This window comes from Streptopelia decaocto, assembly GCF_964273445.1.
Source record: "Streptopelia decaocto genome assembly, chromosome: 2".
Lineage (NCBI taxonomy): Eukaryota > Metazoa > Chordata > Aves > Columbiformes > Columbidae > Streptopelia > Streptopelia decaocto.
The window spans coordinates 145,663,063-145,687,741 of record NC_138655.1 but is presented as its reverse complement, the minus strand read 5'-3'; the positions used below and the strand labels follow the sequence as shown (position 1 = coordinate 145,687,741).

At 40.5% G+C, this 24,679-nt stretch overlaps 1 protein-coding gene across 1 annotated transcript in view; it reads right to left on the bottom strand.

Moving 5' to 3' along the window:
- Nucleotides 1–285: 285 nt before the first annotated feature.
- GPR158 (G protein-coupled receptor 158) overlaps nt 286–24,679 on the bottom strand; it is a gene marked incomplete at its 5' end in the record, with an annotated part of 196,811 nt that continues 172,417 nt past the window's right edge. The window contains 4 exons of the mRNA XM_082045133.1: nt 286–6,014; nt 6,768–6,914; nt 8,549–8,654; nt 13,174–13,312. Of these exons, the coding sequence (XP_081901259.1) occupies nt 4,563–6,014; nt 6,768–6,914; nt 8,549–8,654; nt 13,174–13,312 (1,844 nt within the window). The 3' untranslated portion in view covers nt 286–4,562. The remainder of the gene's footprint in view (nt 6,015–6,767; nt 6,915–8,548; nt 8,655–13,173; nt 13,313–24,679) is intronic.

The window sequence follows — 24,679 nt, the reverse complement described above, 5'->3', positions numbered from 1 at the left end:
CCTACAATTTTGATCTCAAAATTGCAGCCACTGAGAAAAGAGAACTGCCAGTCATGATATTTCCTTAACCTGAAATCCTGAGCACAGTACACATCTGGTCTAAAGGTTTCTGTCCAGAAAATACGAGGAATATCCAGAAAATGCTAATGTCACGTTCAGAACATATAAGCTGTAAAACTAAGTTATTTTACAAGTTTGATGAAAAACCTGTTTGGTTTGGATCAGTAATGACTTCAGAGAATCACAACACAAAAGCCTGCAGATAATTTTTATATAAATGTGCTTTATTGCTGAGAAGTTACATTATTTACATGCTGCAACACATTACAACATAAATCTATCAAGTATTTCATGGTGGATGCTGTTGGTTGCCAGATAACATTGTTATAAGAACCACATTATAAAGTGAAGAGACTTACAGCTTTATATACTCTACAACTTGAGTAGCTAAAATGTTAAAAGTCAAAAGGCAGTGTTTTCTCAGGCCTGCCTGTTGTCATTTGCATGCAAAAGCCTAAGGAGAGCAAATATAAAAGTATTGTCCAGTTTCAGGTCTATGATGCCACCAAAGCTGATGATAGGTGTGTACTGATTTATATTTTAAAGCGTATAATCTTGCATAAATTATACAGGTCTCATAAGATTGGTATAAATCTAATTATTTATAAACCATGGCTTAGAAATAAAGGAGAAATGCAGCCTGCACATGCATTTAAAAGGACAACCTAGCAAATGTTTGTGACCTTAGTGTTTATTATCTTTTCTCTTAACGAATCTGCTAGAAAACATGTTAATTCTAGAGCTGCACTTCTCTTGGCTGAATAATGACAATGAAACTCCAGAAAAAGACAATTAAGCAATCTAGCCAATATATGCTGGTGGAGAAAAATCTATGAAATACAGAACATTATTTATGCCTAACTTAGTATGCCTTCATTAAGCAATGTTTCTAGCAGCATCATAGTGAAATAGAATAGTTGAGTGAAGTTTGGCCCCTCATTTTCTTAAATGCAAAATAATTTAAAATCCCAGTTGAATCTGTAGCCCAAATATCAGTTGCTAAATAATCTGGAGAAAGCTTTATTGCTTTCTAAAGGGAAAGTTCTCCAACTGTATCAGTCTTAGGAGATGTGACTATGAGAAGCCTAAAGAACCGTAAGAGACAGTTTTTAAGAATTGAAAGGGTCAGGATGAAAGAAAAAAAACAATCAAGAATATACAAGCCAATGCCTTCCCTGGTAAATCAGCCATCATTCTTCTGCTTGTCATGCCACTGGGCTGTTTTACACCAGCCAAGGAATGGGCTTTGTTTCTGTGTTTCTAATCAAGCTACATTTTAAAAAAGAAAGGGAACAGAAAACGAGCAAGGAACGGCAGATAGGTAGCGGTGGCACAGATACATTCATGCATGAAGGGCTTGGCCCTGCCAGTGATGGCGGGGCAGTGGTACCGTGTGGATGCTTTGCCGACATGGATCCCCTCACCCTTGGTGCATGTTGCACCCTGACACGGCTGCTGCAGAGCAGGGGCAGCGTGTCCTCGCTCGGCCAGGATGTGTAGGAGGGAGGGCAAGAGGAGCAAGGGCACCGGGGCTGGCACCTGCTCCTTGTGACCGCCTGTCTCTGAGAGGCAGTGAGCACGTGCAAACGTCTTTCATGGCTCCATCACAGACGCCCACTTCTAACCCCAGTGCCTGGCTCTGACAAAGCGCTGACTCCCATTAGTGAGTCAGGGCAACCCGACACGAGCTGTCCTCACCACCCCGTTCACACAAAGCACCGCTGAGATGAGATGTGGAACCTCCCTCTGGGGACAGGTCACCACGCTCAGCAGGCCTAAAGCCGTGCATCTCTCTGCACACAGGGTCAGTGCGCTCCTGGAGGGCTCCCAGAAAGCTGTGTTCCCAGGATGGACTTCTTCCCATGCAGCAAAATGCAGGGTTACTTTTCTCTCTGAAGAGCTGATCAAAGTCCACTGAAGTTGATGGAAAAGTTACTGCTGAACCCTGTTAGCGTCTGGGACTCAGAAGGGAGAATCTGGGCACACGGGCTCTAACCTCAGCTCTTTTCCACACTAAGCAGAGAGCTGGATTTGGGCTACACATGGGATGTCCCTGGCACTGTGTGTGCAAAGTGGGTGCACAGATGTCCAAAGCACTCAGACTTGGATGCCTGACTCCCTTTCACAGGTGAACAGGGATTCTGGGCTGCCAGGGTACCGGTCAGAAGATGTGTGTTGAAGGCAAAGACCAGATCTCCTAGGCCACAATTACACCCTATAAAAGAGGGGCAGGCGAATCAGACAAGCCCAGGGTAGCAAAGACCTAAGTCAGTGTCCCCCCATGGTGGAATCAAGCACTGTCCAAGCTAATCAGGTTGATTGGGACAGTTCAGCCCACTTTAATCTGGAGCTAATATGCAGAATTTAAGAGCGAAACCAATGTGTTCAGACAGCACTGAAACCTGAGCTGACTTGCCCTCAGCTGGCTCAGGTGTCGGCATGTTCCAGGTTTGGGCTCAGCAGAGGCAGTAGGAAGATCAGATCTGTCTTGATCTGTCTGTGTAGATGTGCCCATAAACTCCTGTGCTTTTTAAAGGACAAAAAAAAAAAGAAGTCCTCTTCATACCAAGCTTTTCTAAGTCTCTCTGCTCATTGCATTTTATCTTAAGCCACTTTTTCTATGACGCCACAAAAATCAGTTTATACTACATACGTGTATGTGCATGTGTATATTAGATATGACATTTTAATATATATTAAACATATATAAATATCTATTTTATATATATATTTTATATATATATTAAACAACACATTCTGTTCAATCATCCTCATTTGACGTTCTTCCACTGAATCCCATCACTTCTTTCAAATTGCACAAGTTCTTTAGGACTGAGCTGTCTTTGTTTTGGAGTACTGTATGTATAGCCAATTCTAGTGAATAGCACTTTACTGGCACTGCATTTAGACGCCTGAGGGTATTTTATTATTTGTGATACTCCTCAGAATCTTTACAATATGTGCTCAGGCCCTGATGGTGTGCCATCACTAAGACTTGCAGTTGTGAATGGGACATTTATGAATTGAGCTAATATGCATGATAAGGACTGTAGATATTACTGAAAGTTAGCACTGTGTTAAATAGTAACTTTTAGTGTAAATGTACATATAAATTTTTAAAAAATCAAAGCATTTTGGAGAGTGGGAGAGAGATGCCACCACTTCCATTCCCACTGCCTCTTACAGTTGTGTATACGAGGGGAGTAATATTTTTGACTCCTCTCCTGACTCCAAAAGCCAATTTTTGGAAGTTTGCCAACAGGAATAAACAGTGCACTGTTGTTCTATATGAGCCAGCTAACAGAGTTGTCTGGTTTTAGTAAAACAGGTTCGCATTTCTGGTGTAGATTCATTGTTGTTCTTGCTTGTCTTATTCAGCAGGATATGCTCAGTATGAAATACTGAACAAGATCATCACCATCAATGTTTAAAGTAAGAATTCTGGTTTGTTAGATGATATTTTCCAATTAGTAACAAACAACAGATACGTTGTCCTAAGACTTATCAGAATATGCAGCTAAGACGACTGAATTTCCATTATTAACCAAGTCTATGAGCATTAACAGGGAAGTGCATAACAAGTAACTTACAGCATATAAAACCCCTGAATAATACAGTATCAAACTATAAATTTAAATAACAGTGAGTAAACAAAAAAAAAAAAATCACTATATAAATCATAGGAAAGGAAAAAAAAAATCTCCAAAGCTCAAAGGAACTTCCCAATATGAATTACGGCTTCCATAGCCAGTGAAAGATTACTGCAATTCTATATATAAACAAAAAAGTCTACAGCAGGTGCTTTAACTTGCAATTAGAAGACAGTATCTGTGAATTGCATAAATGTGTTGTTGTGTCACATAATATCAAAGTTATTTGCAAAAATTATACAATCTGGAATGCTTTAGTATGAGACACAACAATGTACTTAAACACACAGTAATAAGAAAACGAGAGCAATCATTATATAAAATGTATTTTTGGGATGCATTGAGTTAGCAGTGCTATCTGAATTAAATATGTAAAGTGAAAAGTCGTCATATTAATAAGCTGCTCATTGATACTCCTTTTTGCCATCAGGACATTTCTGTGCCCTACTTCTGCTGGATCTTTAAAGTCCCATGGGCAAGTGAAAGCCAATTGTGGCATTCAGGAATTATTCAGTTAAGATCTACACTGTGTGTTTGTAACCACCATCTTTTTTTTTCCTTTAAAAGATAAGTGATTTCATAAAGGCAGGTTTCTTTCATTGAAACGGTAAAAACCTTGGAGCAGGGACCATATTCTGGGCACTGCTAATCAAACTGTTGGCACTAAACAAATAAATAATAATAACATCAATGATAATTTACTTTGCTTAAATCCTACTTATTTGTAGTGCTGATTCCCTTGATTTTAGTGATACTCCTTAGGAATTTTCAGATCCTTTAGGCCTAAGTCCCCTTTGTCTTTCCTGTTGTCTTTCTTCTCAATGTTGCTACTCTCCTCAGTCCAAAAGCCTCTTATTTTCGAGGTGTTGCTGTTTTATTTGCACTTATAGCAGAGGTGTTTGATAAAGCTACACTTCTTTCTGCATTTGGTAAATCTGCTGTATCATACTCCCAAGGGCAGACTTCAGCTCGAGATGCTAAAGGTTGCTGTAAGTAACTACTTGGCTTATGGGAGTCAGATGAAAGCACATTTCCCTCGGAAGAGGCATTTTTTTTCTGTTCTGCCAATTTATTGAGGTTTTCTTTTTCTGCTGCTTTCTGGGGCAGCTCCTCCTGCTCCCCAGGACAGGTATTAGGTGCATATCTATTAACATTCTCACACTTAAGCCCAGGGGAGACCTGAGACTTGGAATTTGACTGTTTTTTCTCATTTTCAAAGGCCTGCTGCTCTTGTGTCTCCCGAGTGGCTGCCTCCGCCTTCTCTGAGCTCTTTTGATTTGACTGTTGATACCCTTCGGGTGTCTTCAGCTTATGATGAGGCTTCCCCTTTGGCTGGGAAGGGTGGTTTTTCTCTGACTCTGAGGAAGCAATAGACACATGTTTTTGAACTTTAGAGTCAGAAGGCACAGGACCAGGAGTTTGGTCATATAATTCCCAAGGACAAACTTCTCCTATGTCGAAATTGTCCTTGTGCAGAGACTTACCTGGGCCTGTGTCTGGATTTGCAGGTGTTTGACTAACCCTTTGCTGTTTCATAATTCCAGATTTATGGGTTTTCTTTGTTTCCTCAGAGTGGGTTTCCTTCCGGTGGGAATCTTTATGCTCCCCTTTATCGGAGGCTGAGTGCTTTTTGCTGGCCTCCTTACCCTTCTGCTGAGATTTGTGAGTTTTGGTGCTTTCTTCTAGACTTTGCGTTTTACTTGTTATTCCCAGAGTCTTTTCCTTGGCACTAGCAATAACACTGAGAGATTTTTGTAACACAGATGTTCTTGGATGCAGAGGCTTCTTATCACCACTTAAGTTATGTGCACTTACTGATTTGCACACCAAAGGAACCGATTCAGTGGAGACAGCTTCAACTTTTTCCAGGGCATTTTTGGTTAATTTGTTATCATTCAAAGAATCCAGATGAGAATTCTCAGCAGCTGTAACTTCTGTGCTTTCTGTAGTTAAGCTGTTTGGTTCTTCTGTTTGATCCCTAACATGATCATAACTGCTGTGGGACTTTTTTAATGAAAATACTCTGTTTTTCAAAGTCTCTTCTTTTGGCTTTGCAGAACTCATGGACTCCTGTGGATTTTTTCTCAGCGTGGCTGTGTTCTTCACAGCACTGTGCTCCATCAGGTCCTTCTCGTCCCTGGAGCATTGCCTGGTGACCGTCTCAGGGATTTCTGTAATACGTCGCATTATCGAGCGCCCCAAGCCCTTTTTAGAGCACCTTTTTTTCTGGAGATGTGGGTTATTAGCAATCATCTTTTTCCTTTTATAGATTTCAAGCTGGGCATACAGTTTCTTCAACTCATCCTGCAAAGCAAAGTGAATGGCAAAACTAGTACATACAGAGGGAGTCCAGTCAAACAAGCAGCCTGATGAATGCACTACCCATTGCTCTAAAAATCGCATTAAACTTATTTCACTGTCTTTTCTAATTCTTGTATATGCCATTTCTCCATCAACTTGAACCCCACTTTTCCACTTCAAAAAATAAACTCAAGCTTCGTGCACAAACAGGTCACCTTCCACAGCTGTGTATCATATAGCATGCACAATTTATATGCATTCATGCAGTATGTTTCAGATTTCACAATGCTGTGGTGTATGCTTTCCTTTCTATTCCTTATTCCAGGAACACAAGCCCTTTTATAATGTAAAATATGAATAAAGTATTTTTTTCTGTTAATCATGCGTTTTAAAATTTTATGTTATATAGTTATATATAGTTATGTATGTGTTACATACAAATGACTAATCACACTGACACGAAATCCTGTTTGCACTTCAAGATAACTGAAAAAGCCTATGTAAACTGATAAACAGCTCTTGCTGTGGATGATTCCCCCTCTTTAGCCTCCAGTATGACTTTTGCTATAACCAGTAATGAAGTGAATATTTTCCATGAGATTTTACGCGACCTGATACCACAAACACTGAGACCTAAGATGGCCTGTTTCAGCTGATATCTGAAGAAAAAAAGTCAAATGGATGCAATTCAGAGTTAACTTGTAGGAAAAAGTGTTGTTCTTGAAAATAAATGCTATTTCAATGAGTTATATATACCCGAATATCTTCAGGATCCAAACTATGTTCACTCCATGCTGAATTGATACTGCTGTTCAGATAGGATCCAGATCGACCCATATCAAGCTCATCTTCATAAGCTTCTGTAGCTATATCATCTCTTGGGTTATTGCTTGAATGTGAAAACTGCAATAAGTATTCATAAAAAAGAGGTTGCCATCAGTGCAAAATTTACTTCAGCATCACTGTAAGAGTTTACATCAACAGTTATTACAGCACAACGATCCTTCTGCAGATTTCATGTGATTTTCTGAACTCGAAATACTAGCTAATAGGCATCATTGGCACAAGTATTGTCCTACAGAATATCAGTATTGTATGGAAGGAACTCTTATTAATGATGGCTTAACTTGACAAATCTTAGTGATTTGTATAAGAAAAAAGAAGTATTTATTTTAATGCTTATTTGAGCCTCTTTAAATGGTAGTTAAATTAAGTTAGTATGTAAATAGACTGTCAGCCAGTGTTTCCAATTAGACTGCTAAAACCATAAGACTATATTCTATAGTCCATATTGCTGAACAAGCCTGCAGAAAACAAATCTCCCATTTTAGATCCTAATCCTGAAAAGGAAGAGATGAGGTGGAAAAAAAATAAAGAAACGGATAAAAAGCAACCTGATCTAGTTGAAGATGTCCTGGCTCATTGCAGGAGAGTTGGACTAAATGACCTTTAAAGGTCCCTTCCAACCCAAACCATTCTGTGATTCTATGTAAAAAGGACACAAGTTAATCTCTCTCTTCTAAGTTTTAGCAAATGCTCAGATCAAGAGTTGGAGAGAGGTCGTCAGCTATTTATTTATTCATATTGATTCACTCATCTGTAGTTAATATTGTCCACACAATCATCCATCCTTAGAACTTTATGAATGGAACTAAACCTTGTGATTCTTCTCTTAATTCCCTGAATTTATTGCTGTGCTGGAAGAAAAGTCTGTGTAGTGTTACACAGATAATAAGCTAAAAATGGAAATGTTGATCAGTAGTTATGAGTCAGCTTCAGAAAGGTCAACAAATTTTCTAGGTTAGTCCAGAAAGACATTTTTGAAGATATGCAATAAAGTATATGAAGATAAAATAGAAAATAGTATGATTATTGCTAAAGATCAGAAAAGTCATTTAAAATAAAACAAGGTTATTCAGTATTAAGGTGGCATCAATGTGTCCCCTTATTATGACTGTTTAATGTATGTATATTTGACAGTTATCAGCACACCCTGTTCTGACACATAGGCAAAAGACAGGAATAGCAGCTTCATCAACCTGAAAGTTCTATCAACTTGAACTGCTTAGTGACCTTCCTTCATATGCAGCTTTCACTTTTCCTGTTCTCTTTGACTCTTGACTTCTTGATTAATATTATTGGTCATTTCAAAAGCCATTATAAAAACATTCCCTTTTCTGGGGTACTGTCTAAGATGAAAGCTCCATTCAAACCCTGTGGACTGGTTCTAGAAACAGGTGGAGCTGCCTGCAGTTCTCCTGCCCCTGGTGAGATGGACATACTGTCACTCTGCTCCCAGCGCCTGACAGGTGATGTGCTGCAGTGCTCGGAGATCGTTCTCTTCTCCTTCTCCTCTCCCCTCCTCTCCCTCTCCCTCTCCCTCTCCCTCTCCCTCTCCCTCTCCCTCTCCCTCTCCCTCTCCCTCTCCCCTCTCCCCTCTCCCCTCTCCCCTCTCCCCTCTGATTTTATACAGCATTGCTTCTGCCTGACAACATTTCTCATTCTCAGTCGCAGCGAAAGAAAAGAGACTCGAATACCTTAGGGATCAGAAGTAACCCAACAGTGACTGTCACAGTCAAGTGTGTGTGTGCAAAGAACAGCATCAGCATCCAGTCAGACTGAAGTCTTGAAGCAAGAATGAATCTGAAAAGAGAGTTCAGGGTTGCAATTCACTGCCTCTTCTCCAGTGCATTAGATTTAACATTTTTAATACTGCTTAGGATTCTCTCAATTGAAAGGCCAAATACAACTGGTTTTGTTCTGTACTGCTTTCATACAGGCTAAAAATTACATTCACATGCTTTACTTATATACCACAATTTCAAAACAACTCAGAAAAAAAACCAAAACCAAACCAAACAACTCACAAAAAAAACAAACAAAAGAACCAACAAAACAAGCAAAAACAAAATATAAAAAGAAGCAGCAGACCGTAAAGGATATTTGCTTATTCCATCTTTCTCCCTCTATTTAGCTGGTTTTTTGGATGGTTTATATTGTCACAGCTTCTTAGGCCTGAACTGAGTTATGGCAATTGACGTACGTTAAGGATCTGAACAGATGATTTTAGGTTAAGTACGCACAGCTACTACGATATAAAAAATTGCAGTGAACTTCATAAATATGGGACGTCCATGGATTGCAGCTCCAGAGTGTGGCTGATAAGACTTTAAAGAGAGAACTGAATGGAAATGCATTTTAGTGTGGAGCAGAGGAATGGTCTTGACTGCAGGACTGCCCAGCTCAACACTGCAGCGCCCAAGAGGCCTGTGAACGCTGGGGAATGAGCGGCTGAGCCTCCCAAACGAAGCAATTCCTTGCTGAGCTCTCTGAAGGAGCAGAAGAACAAGCGTTGCAGTTAACGCTAGCTGGAGCGTGCTTGGCTTATCTGCTCTAGTGAGCTCCCAAAGACAGAAATGGCAAGCAATGCAATAGATTAATGGATGGACCACTGGATTGTAATTTGCAGGTTTACAAAAATCACTCAGATAGAAATGACGTTTGCAACTTATCCAAGTCCACAGATGCACATTTTGCAGAAGCTTTTGTTAACAGAAACAGTCTGGCATGAAACGCTGACTTATATGCCATAATAATACAGTCATAATCTCTTGTTCGATACTTTGTAAATGAAATGTTTAATGAACACAACAAAATATTGTAATTATTTCTTACAGGGATGTTGCTGTTGAGGTGTACAGGGACAGGGGGAGGCTCAGGCCTGAGGGTTAGCTAAGTGAACACAGCACGAGAATTATGGAAGACAACATGAGAAACTGCTGGATATAACAAATAACAGAGTGAAAAGTGAACAAGTTACAGGCAGTGCTGTGAGCAAGATTCCACAGATGGTTAATGGGGAGTCATTTGAAAGATGGCCCAACTTCACAGGTAATTGAAGGGGCATTGGGGACCTTTGGGAAACAGAACTTGCAAGAGCAGGGGACCCGATGTAATCATATCAGTGACAGCACATAAGGCTGTGATTACCTAGCGAATTATATCAGAAATACCAAACTGAGTACAGATGTAGCAAAACTGGGACCAACAGGAAAAAAGTAATGAGGGGTGGGTTGTTTATTTGGGAGAAGACAAGGACAGAGAGTGGCTAAGGCAGATGGGGGAAGAACAAGCACGGAAAGAAGGTGGGATAAAAGGGGATAGTGACATGTAAGCAAGTTGTCACTGACTGTGCCCTGTACCTGATCACTGCAGTATCTTCTGTCTTCTCATTGAATCCTTCTAATGTCTGTGTGATCTCACTCTCTATGCAGTGCATATGTATAATGTGCAATTCACAAGCAAACTTCAGGCTGGACTAGCCAGCACATGGGAGACCCGCATCTTGGAAGACCCAAGGTCTCAGCCTGTAACTGAGTATGGGGCCCTGAGCCCAAAGATGGATATTGGATTGGCTTAAGGCTTGTGCTCGTATTTGAAGGACCTGTGAACGTAGCATGTCTGTGAACCCACACGAGGTGCATGTTTCATTAGTGAACCTGATCAGCTGCAGAGGAGGAGCAGGGTCAGGCTGTTCACGCTGGACCTGCCCTGGTCCATGTGGCTGGCCAGGATTGCCTATGGCTGCACCGGGTGGGTGTGCTCAGCCTCACTAGGCCTGCCAAGAAACTGCAGAGCCACATCCATCAGACAGAGATGGGACAAAGCTCCCAAGTCTGGTGGCCCACCAGATCTGGCTAACCTTAACAGCTCCAATCCTCAGATTCTGTGAAGGCTTTTTGCTTGTTTTATGCGTGGAATCTTGACTGATTAAGGTATCCATGCCACACCCTGAAAGCAAAATAACATCTGCAGTAGCCATTCAGACTTGCAGATATGGGGTTTCTATTGGAATGAGATTTATTTCCATATAAACTTTTTCTCAGCAACACAAGAGAAAGAGCGATGCAGGAATTTAATGCTACACTGACCTGAGGATAATAAAGAATCCTCTGTTTCTGAAATGGGAATACTAGTTTTAAAGGAAAGCAAAATGCAAACAGTCTGAGGTTTTATTTAGTGCTCACATCAATCTTATATGAGCTGTGGGAATTTTCAGACTGGGTGGCTGCCTCCTAATAGCAGCTGTCCTTCAAGGCTCCAGTGCTTCATGCCAACTCAGATACGTCCTATAAATCTGAGTCTTATATTTCTGCTCTTTCAGTTACATCCAGAACTTGGTGGGAAAATTAGAAGCAAAAAAAAAAAAAAAAAAGAAGTAAGGAAATGTGAACTTCAAAGAGATGAGAGTATGACTTGTGTATACACAAACGGACATAATCTCAGGAGGGATCATGCACATCCAGTGCATTTTATTCATTCCTGTCCATAAACAGTACATGATATTTCTGCAACAAACCAGCATGTACCAGACAAGAGGGAAAAAATCAATACAAAATGTACTTTTTTTTTTTTATATAAAGAAGGAGGAACAAAATCAGCAGACCTTAGACTGAAGGAACAGGATCCTCACTAGGATAAACTGAAAGACGTAGTCCTTTTGTGTCTCCTTCATAAGGCATGTATTAAAATGCCACATTTCCCCCTTTTCTCCTCTGTTTTAACCAACATTACTTTAATCCTGTCCTATTGCTAAAAGAAACTTGCAGCCAACATAATAGCTCTCCTAACGCACTGAATTGTATCTTCTAAGATGGCCCAAAATATGGTTTAGGAACATTCATTAATGGGAGAAAATTTTGACTGAGTAGCTGTCATATCGGTTATAATAAATTCAAAAGCATTGTAACTGAATTTTATCTCTGTTAGGAATTAAAAGAAAAATGCTTCCATAAAATACAAATTCTAAACATTATTTCTGAGATGCTTATGTTAGGGAGTAAAGAAGAAGATATTGAGAGTATGTGGATGTTGAGATATGGGGTTAGGATGTGAAAGAAACAAAAAGTTGCAAGCAACAATGACAGGGGAAAAGAGCACCTGGAAGGAATACAGATTAAAGATTCGCTTTGCTGATGTTTACTCAGAATAAATAATGTCTCATGGAAGCAAACATCAAGATGGCAGAGAGAAATGTGATTTCCAAGACAAACCAAGGAACAGAGAAAAGTATTTGAAGACTGTCATCAAGCAATTAAAAAAGGAGGGGGAAAGGGGAAAAGGGAAAGGGGGGAGAGGAGAGGAGAGGAGAGGAGAGGAGAGAGAGGAGAGGAGAGGAGAGGAGAGGAGAGGAGAGGAGAGGAGAGGAGAGGAGAGGAGAGGAGAGGAGAGGAGAGGAGAGGAGAGGAGAGGAGAGGAGAGGAGAGGAGAGGAGAGGAGAGGAGAGGAGAGGAGAGGAGAGGAGAGGAGAGGAGAGGAGAGGAGAGGAGAGGAGAGGAGAGGAGAGGAGAGGAGAGGAGAGGAGAGGAGAGGAGAGGAGAGAGAATCTTACTAGATAAGGTTTGTCAGGAGGGAAAGGAAGGTGTGAGAATGTCATAAGAAAATCATAAGAATCTCTTATAGCATGATATGAAATTAATATTATCCTGCTTTTTTGAATTTTCCAGGACCAATTCATTTTTACAGAGTACTCTATAGGAAAGGCTATATGCCTATATAGCAATTTTCACATAGCTCTGGCAAAGACCCTTATTTATTTCTTATTATTCTAATAATTTACAAGTATGAAATGTAAAGCTCATTAGAAACCTTACAAGAAACACGTGCTTTAAATCACTTTGACAGCATCATATGCATAACAATTTCTTATGTCAGCATATACAACACTATGCTCCATGCACAAACCAGTACAATCTGAACATCCAGCTGCCCCTTGCCAATCTGTTACACACCAGGAAAAGTTCACATAAACCAACATTCTTACCTGCTGTTTTTCTAGGGATACAAACCAGTGAGCAGTGTGTAAATGACTGAAGACAGACAGCAGTTTTGCTGTATCTAATTTATCATATATACTGAACTTTGATCCAAGAACATATTAGCTAGCTATAATGAAAACAACCCTAATTATACAATTAACAAGTTGACTGGACATATTCTTGAATCCCATGGGAACATTTTTAAGTTTAACAACACTTCATTTTCAGAATCAAATATTTATGAGCCTTTCCATTATGCGTCCTATCCCATTCACCCATTTTAACTTGCACCACATGAAACCTGAAAGATAAATAGTTAATTACTAGATCTACAGATCACTTGCCTAATCGTATGGAATATAGCAGAGATAATGAGCTCATTGTGAACTGCAACAGCCATATAACGTGGCTCATGAAATGCTGATGGGACTGTCCGCACTGCATAGCAGAGATAAACACCCCACAAGAGGAACAAAAATTCAGCTGTGAGAAGAACAAAAAGAAATAATTTGCAATTAGTTTTATATATGAAAAAGGAAGCAAATTTGAAGTACTATAGTATCTTCTGTATGTGTGAGTTTCTATGCAAAGACAGTATACACTCATGCACATATATATGTACACACATAGGCATTCAAACTCTTTCGGATATTGTCACTGCACATGATACATTTGGTTTTAATTTTATATACTTATTTTTTCCAGATCAGGAACCTCCACGTTCATGATGTTTCGGTTTTTCAATTGACAAACTTTAAGACAATGTCCCATAATGTCCTGCTTGCTTTTCAAATTGGTACTATAGTAGTTTGGCATCACTTAAAACAACAAGTATTTTTATTAATAGCTCTGGTTCTTGATATAAGGCAGATACCACTGCTACTACTAAACTGCAAGCTTTTTAAGACTAAAGTTTCATTTCAAAGGTTTATAACTCAGACAAAACAATATATTTTGGGTTAAAAAAAATTCCTCTGATCATGATAGTTAATTCTGCTGATGCCCATAATATGATGAGTCATTTCTGAGGGCCTAATGTAATTGTAAAACATGATGTGTTTATCTCCTTTAAGAGAAAAAATGAGTAAAGGAAGAAAGGAGAAGTAAAAGGTTAGGATCAGCTTAAACTATCCTGTTAGGGCTAACTCATCTGCACCAAGCAGTACTCTGACTTCAGTTTCCAGTAGACAGTCTGATGTGACATCATTTTGCCATTGAAATCAACAAAATAATTTCGTACCCATCTTCAAATATCTCCCTTTCCAGAAGAAAAGCCCCACAGCCCTGCCCGGTAGCTACGAGTAGAGCTGGCGCCTGTGCCTCTTGCCTTGCAGTCTGGTTTGACGACAGCTAGAAGATGTTGAGACTACCCAGCAACACACAATTCCATGAGAGACCCCTGCAATGCCAGCACTGCTCTGGGCCAGCTTCCAAAATCGCGTGTGATCCCATTGTTACTCATACACTGACACTACAAAGTGAGCTCAGCCCATGGTCCTTCTGCTGCCCATGAGCAGGGTCAGCCAGCTCTGCAACACAAACCATCATGTCCTGACAGAGCAGGAGCTGCCACAGCTCTCCTTGAATACTGACAGCACTCTGATGATCACCCGAACCCAAGCACCTAGATTTTACATGTTCTGGTGGGTGAGCTGAACCCTACCATAGCTCCTTAGCTCTGAAATTAATTCAGTCAGCTGCTTTAGCAAAGTGAAAATCCTTTAATAATATTTTTCTTGGTTTTGTGAGCTTGTGTGCTTTGTCATTGCACCTTAAATTATCACTGACTATACATAAAGATAGAAAAAAATACACTTGTAGTAAAAATAGTCACATATAGTATAACAGAAAATTAATTTGTTCTCATACTTCTTTTTGCCAGTACATGTTATTATACTGTAACTAGAACAGCCGATGAGTGACATCACCCTATGGTGGTCGTCAGCAAGTTATTACTGGCCTGATTTGGATAAGGATGCAAATGTTTGCAAAACCCCTTGTCAGCACCAGATTAAAATAAAACATCTGCACTGGATATCACATGAGAACAGGTCCTCTGGTTCCTCCACTTTTAACAGTCCATAACTTCTGCAAATTACCTACATAATATTCTTACAGCATTTCAAAACTGCTAATTTTGCTATGAATCTCAGCTAAAATCAATCAGAGACAAATTCTGGTAAAACTAATTCAGTTACATAGATCTCTCTATGCTCCGCTAAGAGTTCGGTTTGAACTCTGAACAACACTTGGCATGGTTCTTATTTTTATAAAAAATATATGGCCTGGCTTTAAGCCCATTATTTTTACTGGAACATATCCTACATAAACCTAGCAGTTTTACCAGTTACATAAACTCGAACATCTGAAAAGGCATAATCCACATAATCCACACATGCTGCTAGTTTTGTATTCTTCCTCACCAAAATCCCAACAACAATAAAACTTTTGACTAAGTAACAGTTTGACTTGGGACCTTATTGAGTGTCAATATGAAAAAATCAGGGTATGAATCTTCTGAGACTGTGTCCCAGCCTGGTTTTGAGCTCTACAAAAGCACGCATGTGTTCCCCATATCCCCTACATGCTTGGGCAAACTGGCTGCTACTTCCATTTTGTTCCTATATAATTAGATATGCTACCAGTGAATTCTATTACTCTGGTTTCTTAAAAGCACCTACACAGGAATGACCTACGGAGCCATCTTGTGCCTGAAGTTTTTTTCTGAGCAAGTGGAATACAGATTTTCCTTCAATGATAAAGCATTAAAGGCTCATTTACAAATGTTAGCAGTTTCCTCTTTTGTAAGTCCACTTGCCTCGCATGTGCAGAATCACGGCACTGAAATGTATTGCTCTTCAGAGCACTGAAGTTTATTGCTCTAATTGCTCTGTATTGATTTAGAAGAAACTGAAAAGGAGAAATTTGTTAGAATTAGGTTGATAAAACCAAATAACTGTATCTTACTGTTCTATGTTCTAGGGAAACTCTTATTATTAATAGGGTTCAGCAGGTATTCCCCAGAACCTGCCAAATAGCCTATTTCCTCTCATTTTGCCTTTCATCCAAAGTGTCCGTACAGAAAAAAACCAAAAACAACAAAAACAAAACAAAAGACAAAAACAAAGCCACACAAACATAAAACCCCATAAACCCCCCAAACATGAGCAGCAGAGCTGAACAGATGAGCTAATTGTGAAATAAGCATCATAATCCACAAAACTACCCAAGGTCGATTCTTATTTCCCTTCCTGCACTGAAGAGAGAAGAGCCCCAAGCCTCTTACTGATTGGAAAGATCAGCTACAGGTGCCAACAGAGGCTGAGAGTCTGAAAATATTTCGCTTTTTAAGGATGAAAATACATGTATAAAACTCTGTGTGCTGGAGGTATTCCTACTTAAACTAGAGAGTGTGGGCCAAATTCTCATTATTTTTACCAGAAAAAAAAAATCTCAGTTTGAAGATAACCAAGAATTAGGATTTGTTGTTTGGTTGGTTGGTATTAACACAGATTGAAAAAAGCCTTCAAGGTATCTCCGAAAGCACATGAAAGTGAAAAAGCTACAACCCCCCCTAATATAAAACAATTTCAGTGAGCTGGAGTAAGTAGGAATTAAAGTAGCATTTGATCTCCAGATCTGATTAATCCTGAAAATTTCTCCGTTTTAAGTTTCTCAACCATAGTTAAAAGGAGTTCCTAAGACAACAAGAGGAGATTTCAAAGTATTAATATCCTGGAGCATGGCAGTAGTTTGCGCCATTTACTGCACAATGCTTTTATAAAAGCTTTATATTTACAGCAGAGCTGGCATTCCTGTCTGCAGATAATAATTAGTGTGACATCTGGTATGCAACACAGAGAATAGCTTTTAAAATATAAGGTAAAATAACAGAGTTCCTATACTTGTTAAGCCCAATGTTACAATAATTGCATTAGCAACAACAAATAAAACAGACTGATAGAAAACCAATTTATTATCTAAACCACTAATTACAAAGCTTAAATGTATCACATGGAAGTTGTGCTTAAGAGGGGAAATCAAGTTCATGTAATTAGCCACAGACCATTAGTGCAATTTTTAATAAAAATCTGAAGGTATGATACAATTTTGCTATATGGCAAAATGGACTTTTTGGTTTCTTAATATAAAATCAGGTGACATGTTAATGTATTTATTACACTGTTGAAAAACACAGATACAACTAACTTCAAATAGATAGATAATGGAGCACATCTGGCCACCATGTAGCAAGGTTCTTATGTACCTCTCATCTCTGAGGTCTTATTAGTTCTGTCTATGGCACACTAGTGACTGTTTTGTGCCAAGTATCTTTAATGATTAATATCTGTGAGATGTGATGTGAAATTTCTATTTGGCTGGCTGAATAATTTTCCACTTTAAGCCTGGTCTAGAAAAGTGACTTCCTGACCACTAAAGGACTATCTTAGCATATTACAAACCTGCCAAGACCAAACTCAAAGCTCAAAACATGTGATCTTGTTCCTTTAAGTATGATTTATTATAAGGCTTATAAATTATCTCATTTTACTTATTAAACACAAGAACATGAAATACCTTATTTCCCCCTTCTGAAAAATGATGGAAATTCTTAGGAGAGAGCTGCTGACAGATCTCTGGACAGAAAACGTGAAGTCAAAACAATCAAGCATAAAAGAGCTCTGAGAAAACTTGCAGTAGCTACACTATAACTGTCCAAACTGGGCATTCAAATTTTGGGTGCACAAATAAGAAAATGCACAATTGCTTTAAAAGCATGAATGGATATAGATATGAATGGAAAGTAAGAGATGAAAACAAATTGTGGCCATGTGCACAAAGCAGTTAATCTTTAAATCTTGCTAGCCATTATGTCATTTCCACATCTTTGCACTATCTAATCAACCTGCTTAGTTATATACTTTGGTGTTTTAAAACCATGCTCATCACATTTTTAGAAAATGGAGCATTTTGTAACTCTTAGCTTGGTCTTCCAATACAGTGGACCAGACTCATGCCCAGTGCTGCTGGCTTAAGAGTGCACCCTGTCTGCTCACTTGGGATTTGTTTAGGCCATTGTTCATACTCTGCATCTTCTGAACACAAACAACGATATATGCTCACATCACGTGATACTTATCTGCTCTACAGAGAAGGACAGACTCAGGGTTGGTATTATTGATTTAAACTTCCTCTGAAGATCTGGATTAATACATTTACCAGGTTTTGCTAAACATGCAGTTGTCTGTGTTGCAAACTATTCTTTCATCTTTAAAGCCAGTACAAGGCAAAGCCACATCCTGAGATGTCTCTGTGATATTTTATTTCAGTGTCCATTAGCTGAGCTGTGTCATGCCTCGCACAGCGTGGCGAATGCAGACTGACCTGCCCCTGCCTGTACAGCTCCCCGCACAAGTAAACTCCTGCTTTAATCCATATCCTTTCTCATTGCCTGCTCTGCAGATGTCTGTACTTCTCTTGGCTGCACAGAACTGCAGAGCAAGATATGATGAACTGAAATCAGTGATCAAAGTCACTTTCTTCTCTTTCAAGATTCAGAAAAGTCATTGAGAGTCTCCTGATACTTGAGTGGGTATGAGAAGAGAACCCCTACAATGACAAATGGAGTAAAGGCAGTAAGGGCATGACTTCAGGAGAGGCAACAAAAAATGGATTCAGAAAAGCAAAGATCATCCAAGGAAACATGAAAAATCAAGAAATGTAAAACTGGATTTTTGAACTTGGCTTACACACTAACTGTTCTCAGAGGCCTTAGGAAAGTACTTCATCCTTACTTCTACAGCTTTGTTGTCTCTAAGAATTGGACAGCATTCCTCAGGCTTGACATGAGGATGAAGTTTTTTATTATGAGGGTGGTGAGACAATGGCACGGGGTGCCCAGAGAGGTGGTAGATGCCTCATCCCTGGAAACATTCAAGGCCAGGCTGGATGGGGCTCTGAGCAACCTGATCTGGTTGAAGATGTCCTTGCTCATGGCAGGGGGTTGGACTAGATGAGCTTTGGAGGTCCCTTCCAACCCAAACTGTTCTATGATTCTATGAAAAGAAAAATAATACATATGTAGCCTTAATTTGCTCTCTTTTGCATATATAATCTTCAGTTAACTATACAGTTTCTTAAGAGACCAGACTCATTTAAAGCATGTGACAGAGCAATTCCAGAGATACATCAAGGTTGGCTAATGAAGAAAGCTCTGTAATTCATTGCAAATGACATTTAGATACTTAGTGAATGAGACAAAGAACTGCAGGTGAAAAAAGCAGTGTTGTGTACATGCAGGAGAACTGAATTCTAACTTGGACTGTACCTCAAGCTCCCACGTATATGAAAAAATTTCAAGTCAAGCCAAACTTCATAGAGATTATCACAGAGAGGACTTCTCTTATTTGGGTGCCAACCTAGGCATTTTTGCTGTGATTTGCAGCAGAACTGAGTACATAGTGCAGTATTTGTAGTCAGTGAGACCATACATAACATGTTATATATAGATTTGACTAAGCTCTGTAACTGAGCCAAAGGCATTGCAAAATGTGCACTCAGATTAAATGGACCATATAACCCTAATCTTATTGTGCCTCAGCTCTGGGTGTGTAAAATGGGGATAATGCCACCCTGTCACTGCAAGATGACACTGCAAATAAATTTACCCATATTTGTGAACAGCTTAAATCCCAAACTGTGAGTTTTCTTCCCGCCACGTTCTGCAAGGGAAAGTGAGTTATTTCAGGCTGTCCTGGTTCCTTCTCAGCTCTCCTGCCCTGCCAGAAATGCCTGTCTCACGTGGCTCCTCAGGCCAGCCTCTCGGTGGAGATGGCTGCGCGTCAGGGCTGCTGAGAGGAGCTCCCTGGAGCCACGATACCCACGCCCACTCTGCTGTCCAAAAGCTACCTGCAAAAAGAAGACAGCTCTGAAGGATCAAAGCCCATTTTCATGATTCTCTGCAATGTTCTATGTCTGACCACACCTATTTGCTTAAAAATCACTGTTGTAGGCCAAGAATAGGTCCCTGCTCTCCAGAGAGAGTGACATGCTCTGTGTCCTTTCCTCACACTAATAAGGGAGAGCCAATTACAGCTGCAACTTGACTAAGTTTATTTGGGCCAAGAAAATGAACAGAAGGATGGAACACCTCTGCTGTGAGGACTGGCTGAGAGAGTTGGGATGGATCAGCCTGGGGAGGAGAAATTTCTGGGGAGACCTTATTGCAGCCTTTCAGTATTTAAATGGGGCCTGTAAGAAAGATGGGGACAGACTTTTTAGCAGAGCCTGTTGTGACAGGACAAGGGGTAATCGTTTTAAACTAAAAAAGGGAAGATTCAGGCTAGACATGAGGAAGAAATTTTTTATTATGAGGGTGGTGAGGCACTGGCCCAGGTTGCCCAGAGAGGTGGTAGATGCCCCATCCCTGGAGAAATTCCAGGCCAGGCTGGATGGGGCTCTGAGCAACCTGATCTAGTTGAAGATGTCCCTGCTCATTGCAGGGGGTTGGACTAGATGACCTTTGGAGGTCCCTTCCAACCCAAACTATTCTATGATTTGGTATTCTGAACTTTGCAATGTTGGGAAAATGGTACTGTTCCAACAGTTACACCATATTTTTCCTCAGGTTTTGGACATAAATTACTGATTACAACTCTACTTACATCCATAACACAGCTACAACAACTCATCTACTTCTCCATCACACTTCATTTCATCAGACTAATATCTACACTTTAAACCCCTTTTACAGAAATGAAGTGAGCTATGGATCTGGAAGCACAGCTCTTCCACCCATTCATTCACTCAGGGTGCTGGCTGAAGCAGGGCACATGCCATCTTAAAATAGGAAAAAACCGTGTCCTCGATTGCTCTTCTCTTTGCCAGCCAGTGCAGTCTCTTTCTGCCTCACTGTGTCCAATCTCCCAACTGGAGAGTTGCACCATGTCATCAGAGAAATTTTTCTTTAACTGAAAGGATTTTCATATATTTCAATGAACTGTGATTACATGTAGCAGTCCTTAGTGCTGACTTATTCCTGTCAAAGTATAAATTCCTAGACGTTTATCTGTCTCTCTCACTGTATCTCAGCATCATTTTAATTATCTAGGCACAGCAATACAGAGACTTTTGTGTGGAATAAGAATTAATGGTGCCGAATCCTGACTTTTTTTTTTCTTCCAGAACTTCCATGGCCTGTGGCTGTTCAATGCCAAAAGAAAAGCAGAGGTCCATGGGCTGGTGGGGTGCACAGCATGCTCCATCCCCCACACAGCCACAAGACTGCCTCACAGGTCCATCTGAAGTAACACAAGGGACATGCTGACCCACGGTCTTTGGTCCCATGGCTTGTGAGTGACCTAGAGATGGTTTTTGCTTCCATGGGAACATAGCCACTGACTTAAAAGTGAGCAACATGCCTGCATGAACATAGGCCAGCACTCAGGTCTACAATCACCAGGAACTCCCTTCATTTCTGCATTTCTCTTAGCCCTTATACTTCCTCTACACAGATGTGCTGTGCTGCCTAGTTCCTTCCATAGCTCAATGTTGTTACTAAAACCAGCTGGCCACTCTTCTGTCTCCATCTGCCCCATCATGCTCTTCACTTGTGTGTGGATGAAATGAGGAGAACAGAGTCAGAAAGATCTACCACCAGCAGCTGAGAGCAAGCTGAGTGTGGGACCTCTTCTCTCACATCTTAAAGAGGATGCAAGCAAATGCCAATGGTATCCAAACTACTTGAAGGGCTGGAAAGACTTGGAGCAGGAGAAGTGGATTCAAAAAAGGGTGCTGCAAAGACAAGAGGAAGTCTGAGCATCTTCCAGCCTCTCCTGAAGCTGTCTTCTCCCACAGGTGGCTTGCAAAGAATCTGAATGTGGCATTTACCAATATATGACCGTGGGGCTAAGCTAACCCAAACACGGTTTCCTTAGCACAAATACTTTGTAGAAAATGGCACCTGAGTAAAGGCTATGTGATTTCACCTATGTTGCAGCAGATACCAAGAAAAAGCAACATTACTGCAGGGGGTAATGCAACCCAAACTGCTCAACCTGGGGGTTCCAGCTGTTTTTGAGAAAAAGGCAAAATGTTGGTGGGTCATTGTTAAAGAAAAGCCAACAACTTTTTTTTTTTTTTTTTTAAAAAAAAGCTCCACCCTCTACCTTCCTTAAGCATGTTTTATTTTAAATTAAATTGGACGAAACAGCTAATCTCAGAGGACTGAATTGCCACACTTGTTTTAGTCTTTTTTTCATAGAGGAGACATTCTGCACCACTCATCACCTTTGTTACTCTTCCCCATACCTTTTCCAGATTTACCATGTCCTAGAGATGAGGGACATAAACCACAGACAGTGTTGGTGATGTGGGCTGTGAAATCACAGAATGTTAGGGATTGGAAGGGACCTTGAAAGATCATCTAGTCCAATCCCCCTGCCGGAGCAGGAACACCCAGATGAAGTTACACAGGAAGGTGTCCAGGCAGGTTTTGAATGTCTCCAGAGTAGGAGACTCCACAACTCTCCTGGGCAGCCTGTTCCAGTGTTCTGATACCCTTATTGAGAAGTTTCTTCTCAAATTTAAGTGGAACCTTTTGTGTTACAGTTTGAACCCATTACCCCTTGTCCTACTGTTGGCTGTCACCGAGAAGAGCCTGGCTCCATCCTTGTGACACTCACCCTTTATATATTTGTAAACATTAATAAGGTCACCCCTCAGTCTCCTCTTCTCCAAACTAGAGAGACGCAGCTCCCTCAGCCTTTCCTCATAAGGGAGATGCTCCACTCCCTTAATCATCTTTGTTGCCCTACGCTGGACCCTCTTCAGCAGTTCCCTGTCCTTCTTGAACTAAGGGGTCCACAACTGGACACAATATTCTAGATGGGGTCTCACCAGGGCAGAGTAGAGGGGAAGGAGAACCTCTCTCGACCTACTAACCACCCCACTTGTAATACACCCCAGGATGCCATTGGCCTTCCAGGCCACAAGGGCACAGTGCTGGCTCATGGTCATCCTGCTGTCCACCAGGACCCCCAGGTCCCTTTCCCCTATGCTGCTCCCTAATAGGTCATTCCCCAATTTATACTGGAACTTGGGGTTGTTCCTACCCAGATGTAAGACTCTACACTTGCCCTTGTTATATTTAATCAAATTTTTCCCCGCCCAACTCTCCAGCCTGTCCAGGTCACGCTGGATGGCAGCACAGCCTGCTGGCGTGTCAGCCACACCTCCCAGCTTGGTGTCATCAGCAAACTTGCTGATAGTATACTCTATTCCCTCATCCAAGTCATTGATGAATATATTGAATAATATATGTACATGGTGGCGGGAGGGGTGGGTTACAGGCAGGAAACTGACAGAGCTGAAGGTCCCTTTGCAAACCAGGATTCTTTTCCTATTTCTGCTGCAAACATTTTATATAACCCTGGTCTTATCACTTAGAGTAAGCTTTTCACAAGTGATCACTATTTTTACATAGTACATTTTCTGAGTATCTAATGTGAGTTCTGAATTCTAACAAGTGCCTCGTGGTTGTGTTTTCCACACAGAGGAGGCTGTAAACTGAACTCTGAAAAACTAGTTCCTAAATGCCTCAAGACAGACACCCAAAAATTAGAGCTACGATTGACAATTTTGGCTTTAATCTTTGTACATTGATGCTAAGGAGAACATGGCTTAAAGACATTCATTGGGAAATGAACAGTTCTTTATTCATTGCATGCTCTGAATAACACACCCCAAATATATGGCATACGGCCACATCAAATGGGGATAACAAAAAGAAATAATAAATCACTCATTTGCTGAATGCAGCAGAGGATCCGTATAGCTTGATAAGGCTGTATTACAATGCTCTAGCTCAAAACTGGACAGGCAGTCTTAAGGCCCAATAAGTCAGAGCCTGTCCTGGCAACTCATACACTCTTCAGATGCAAAGATTATATGTGTTACACATCAACAAATGAAAAGAGGGAGAGAATTCTCCTGGGAAGAGCCTGAAATACTTACTTTGTTCCTTTTCCTGGCTGAGGGTATGCAGTAACCATGACACAGACTCGTGTTTGAAATCCTCTTGATGCCCAGGACCCAGAATATGACCCACCGATTAGGGGGCTATGGCAGCAGCCCCGCTCCTGCCAGCTGGGAATCAACCAGGTGCTGTGGAAAAACACCTCCCTGTGCTTAGTTAATACCTGCCATTTGCTTCAGGTTTAAATAAAACACTGAAAACCACACATATATGCATGGGGAGATTTTTAAAAACTTCCCTTCAAATCCTATCCACGCCGGGTGAAACCCTGGCCCTGCTGAAGTCAGGAACATCCACCTGCCAAGATTTCACCTCTGCTTTTTATTTGTGTCTGTACGTTTATCTCCCTGCCTGCCTTTCTCTCCTGCCTGGGGCTTTGTTCATTAAACTTATTATTTTGCCTTTTTTTTTTTTTTCTTTCCAGTTTGTGGGAAGTTATTTTAAACCCTGTGTTGATATCTGTTTCACTTATGGGATTTTTCCCTCGGGATAAAGAATAATAGGTCGATTTGTGACACTGCAAGCCCTTAGGTACCAAAAGTTTATGGCTTGTGGTTTGTGTTTTGTTTGTTTGGTTGTTTTTTTCTGAACTCAGTGTGTAGCTGTGACAGGCCATAGGGAAAAGGTTTTGTGGGTGAGTGTTTTCAAGCCCTCAGGTCTTTCTCTAAAATCTCAGATTGTCAACCATGCCACGGCTTGTCAATGAGACAGATGGTCCAACCTTGAAAGTGATGCAGAAACAAATAGAAAGGAAATAAAAGAATCTAGGGAAGTGACAAATAAGCAACGCAAAAGTATCCAATGTCAAGAAAAAT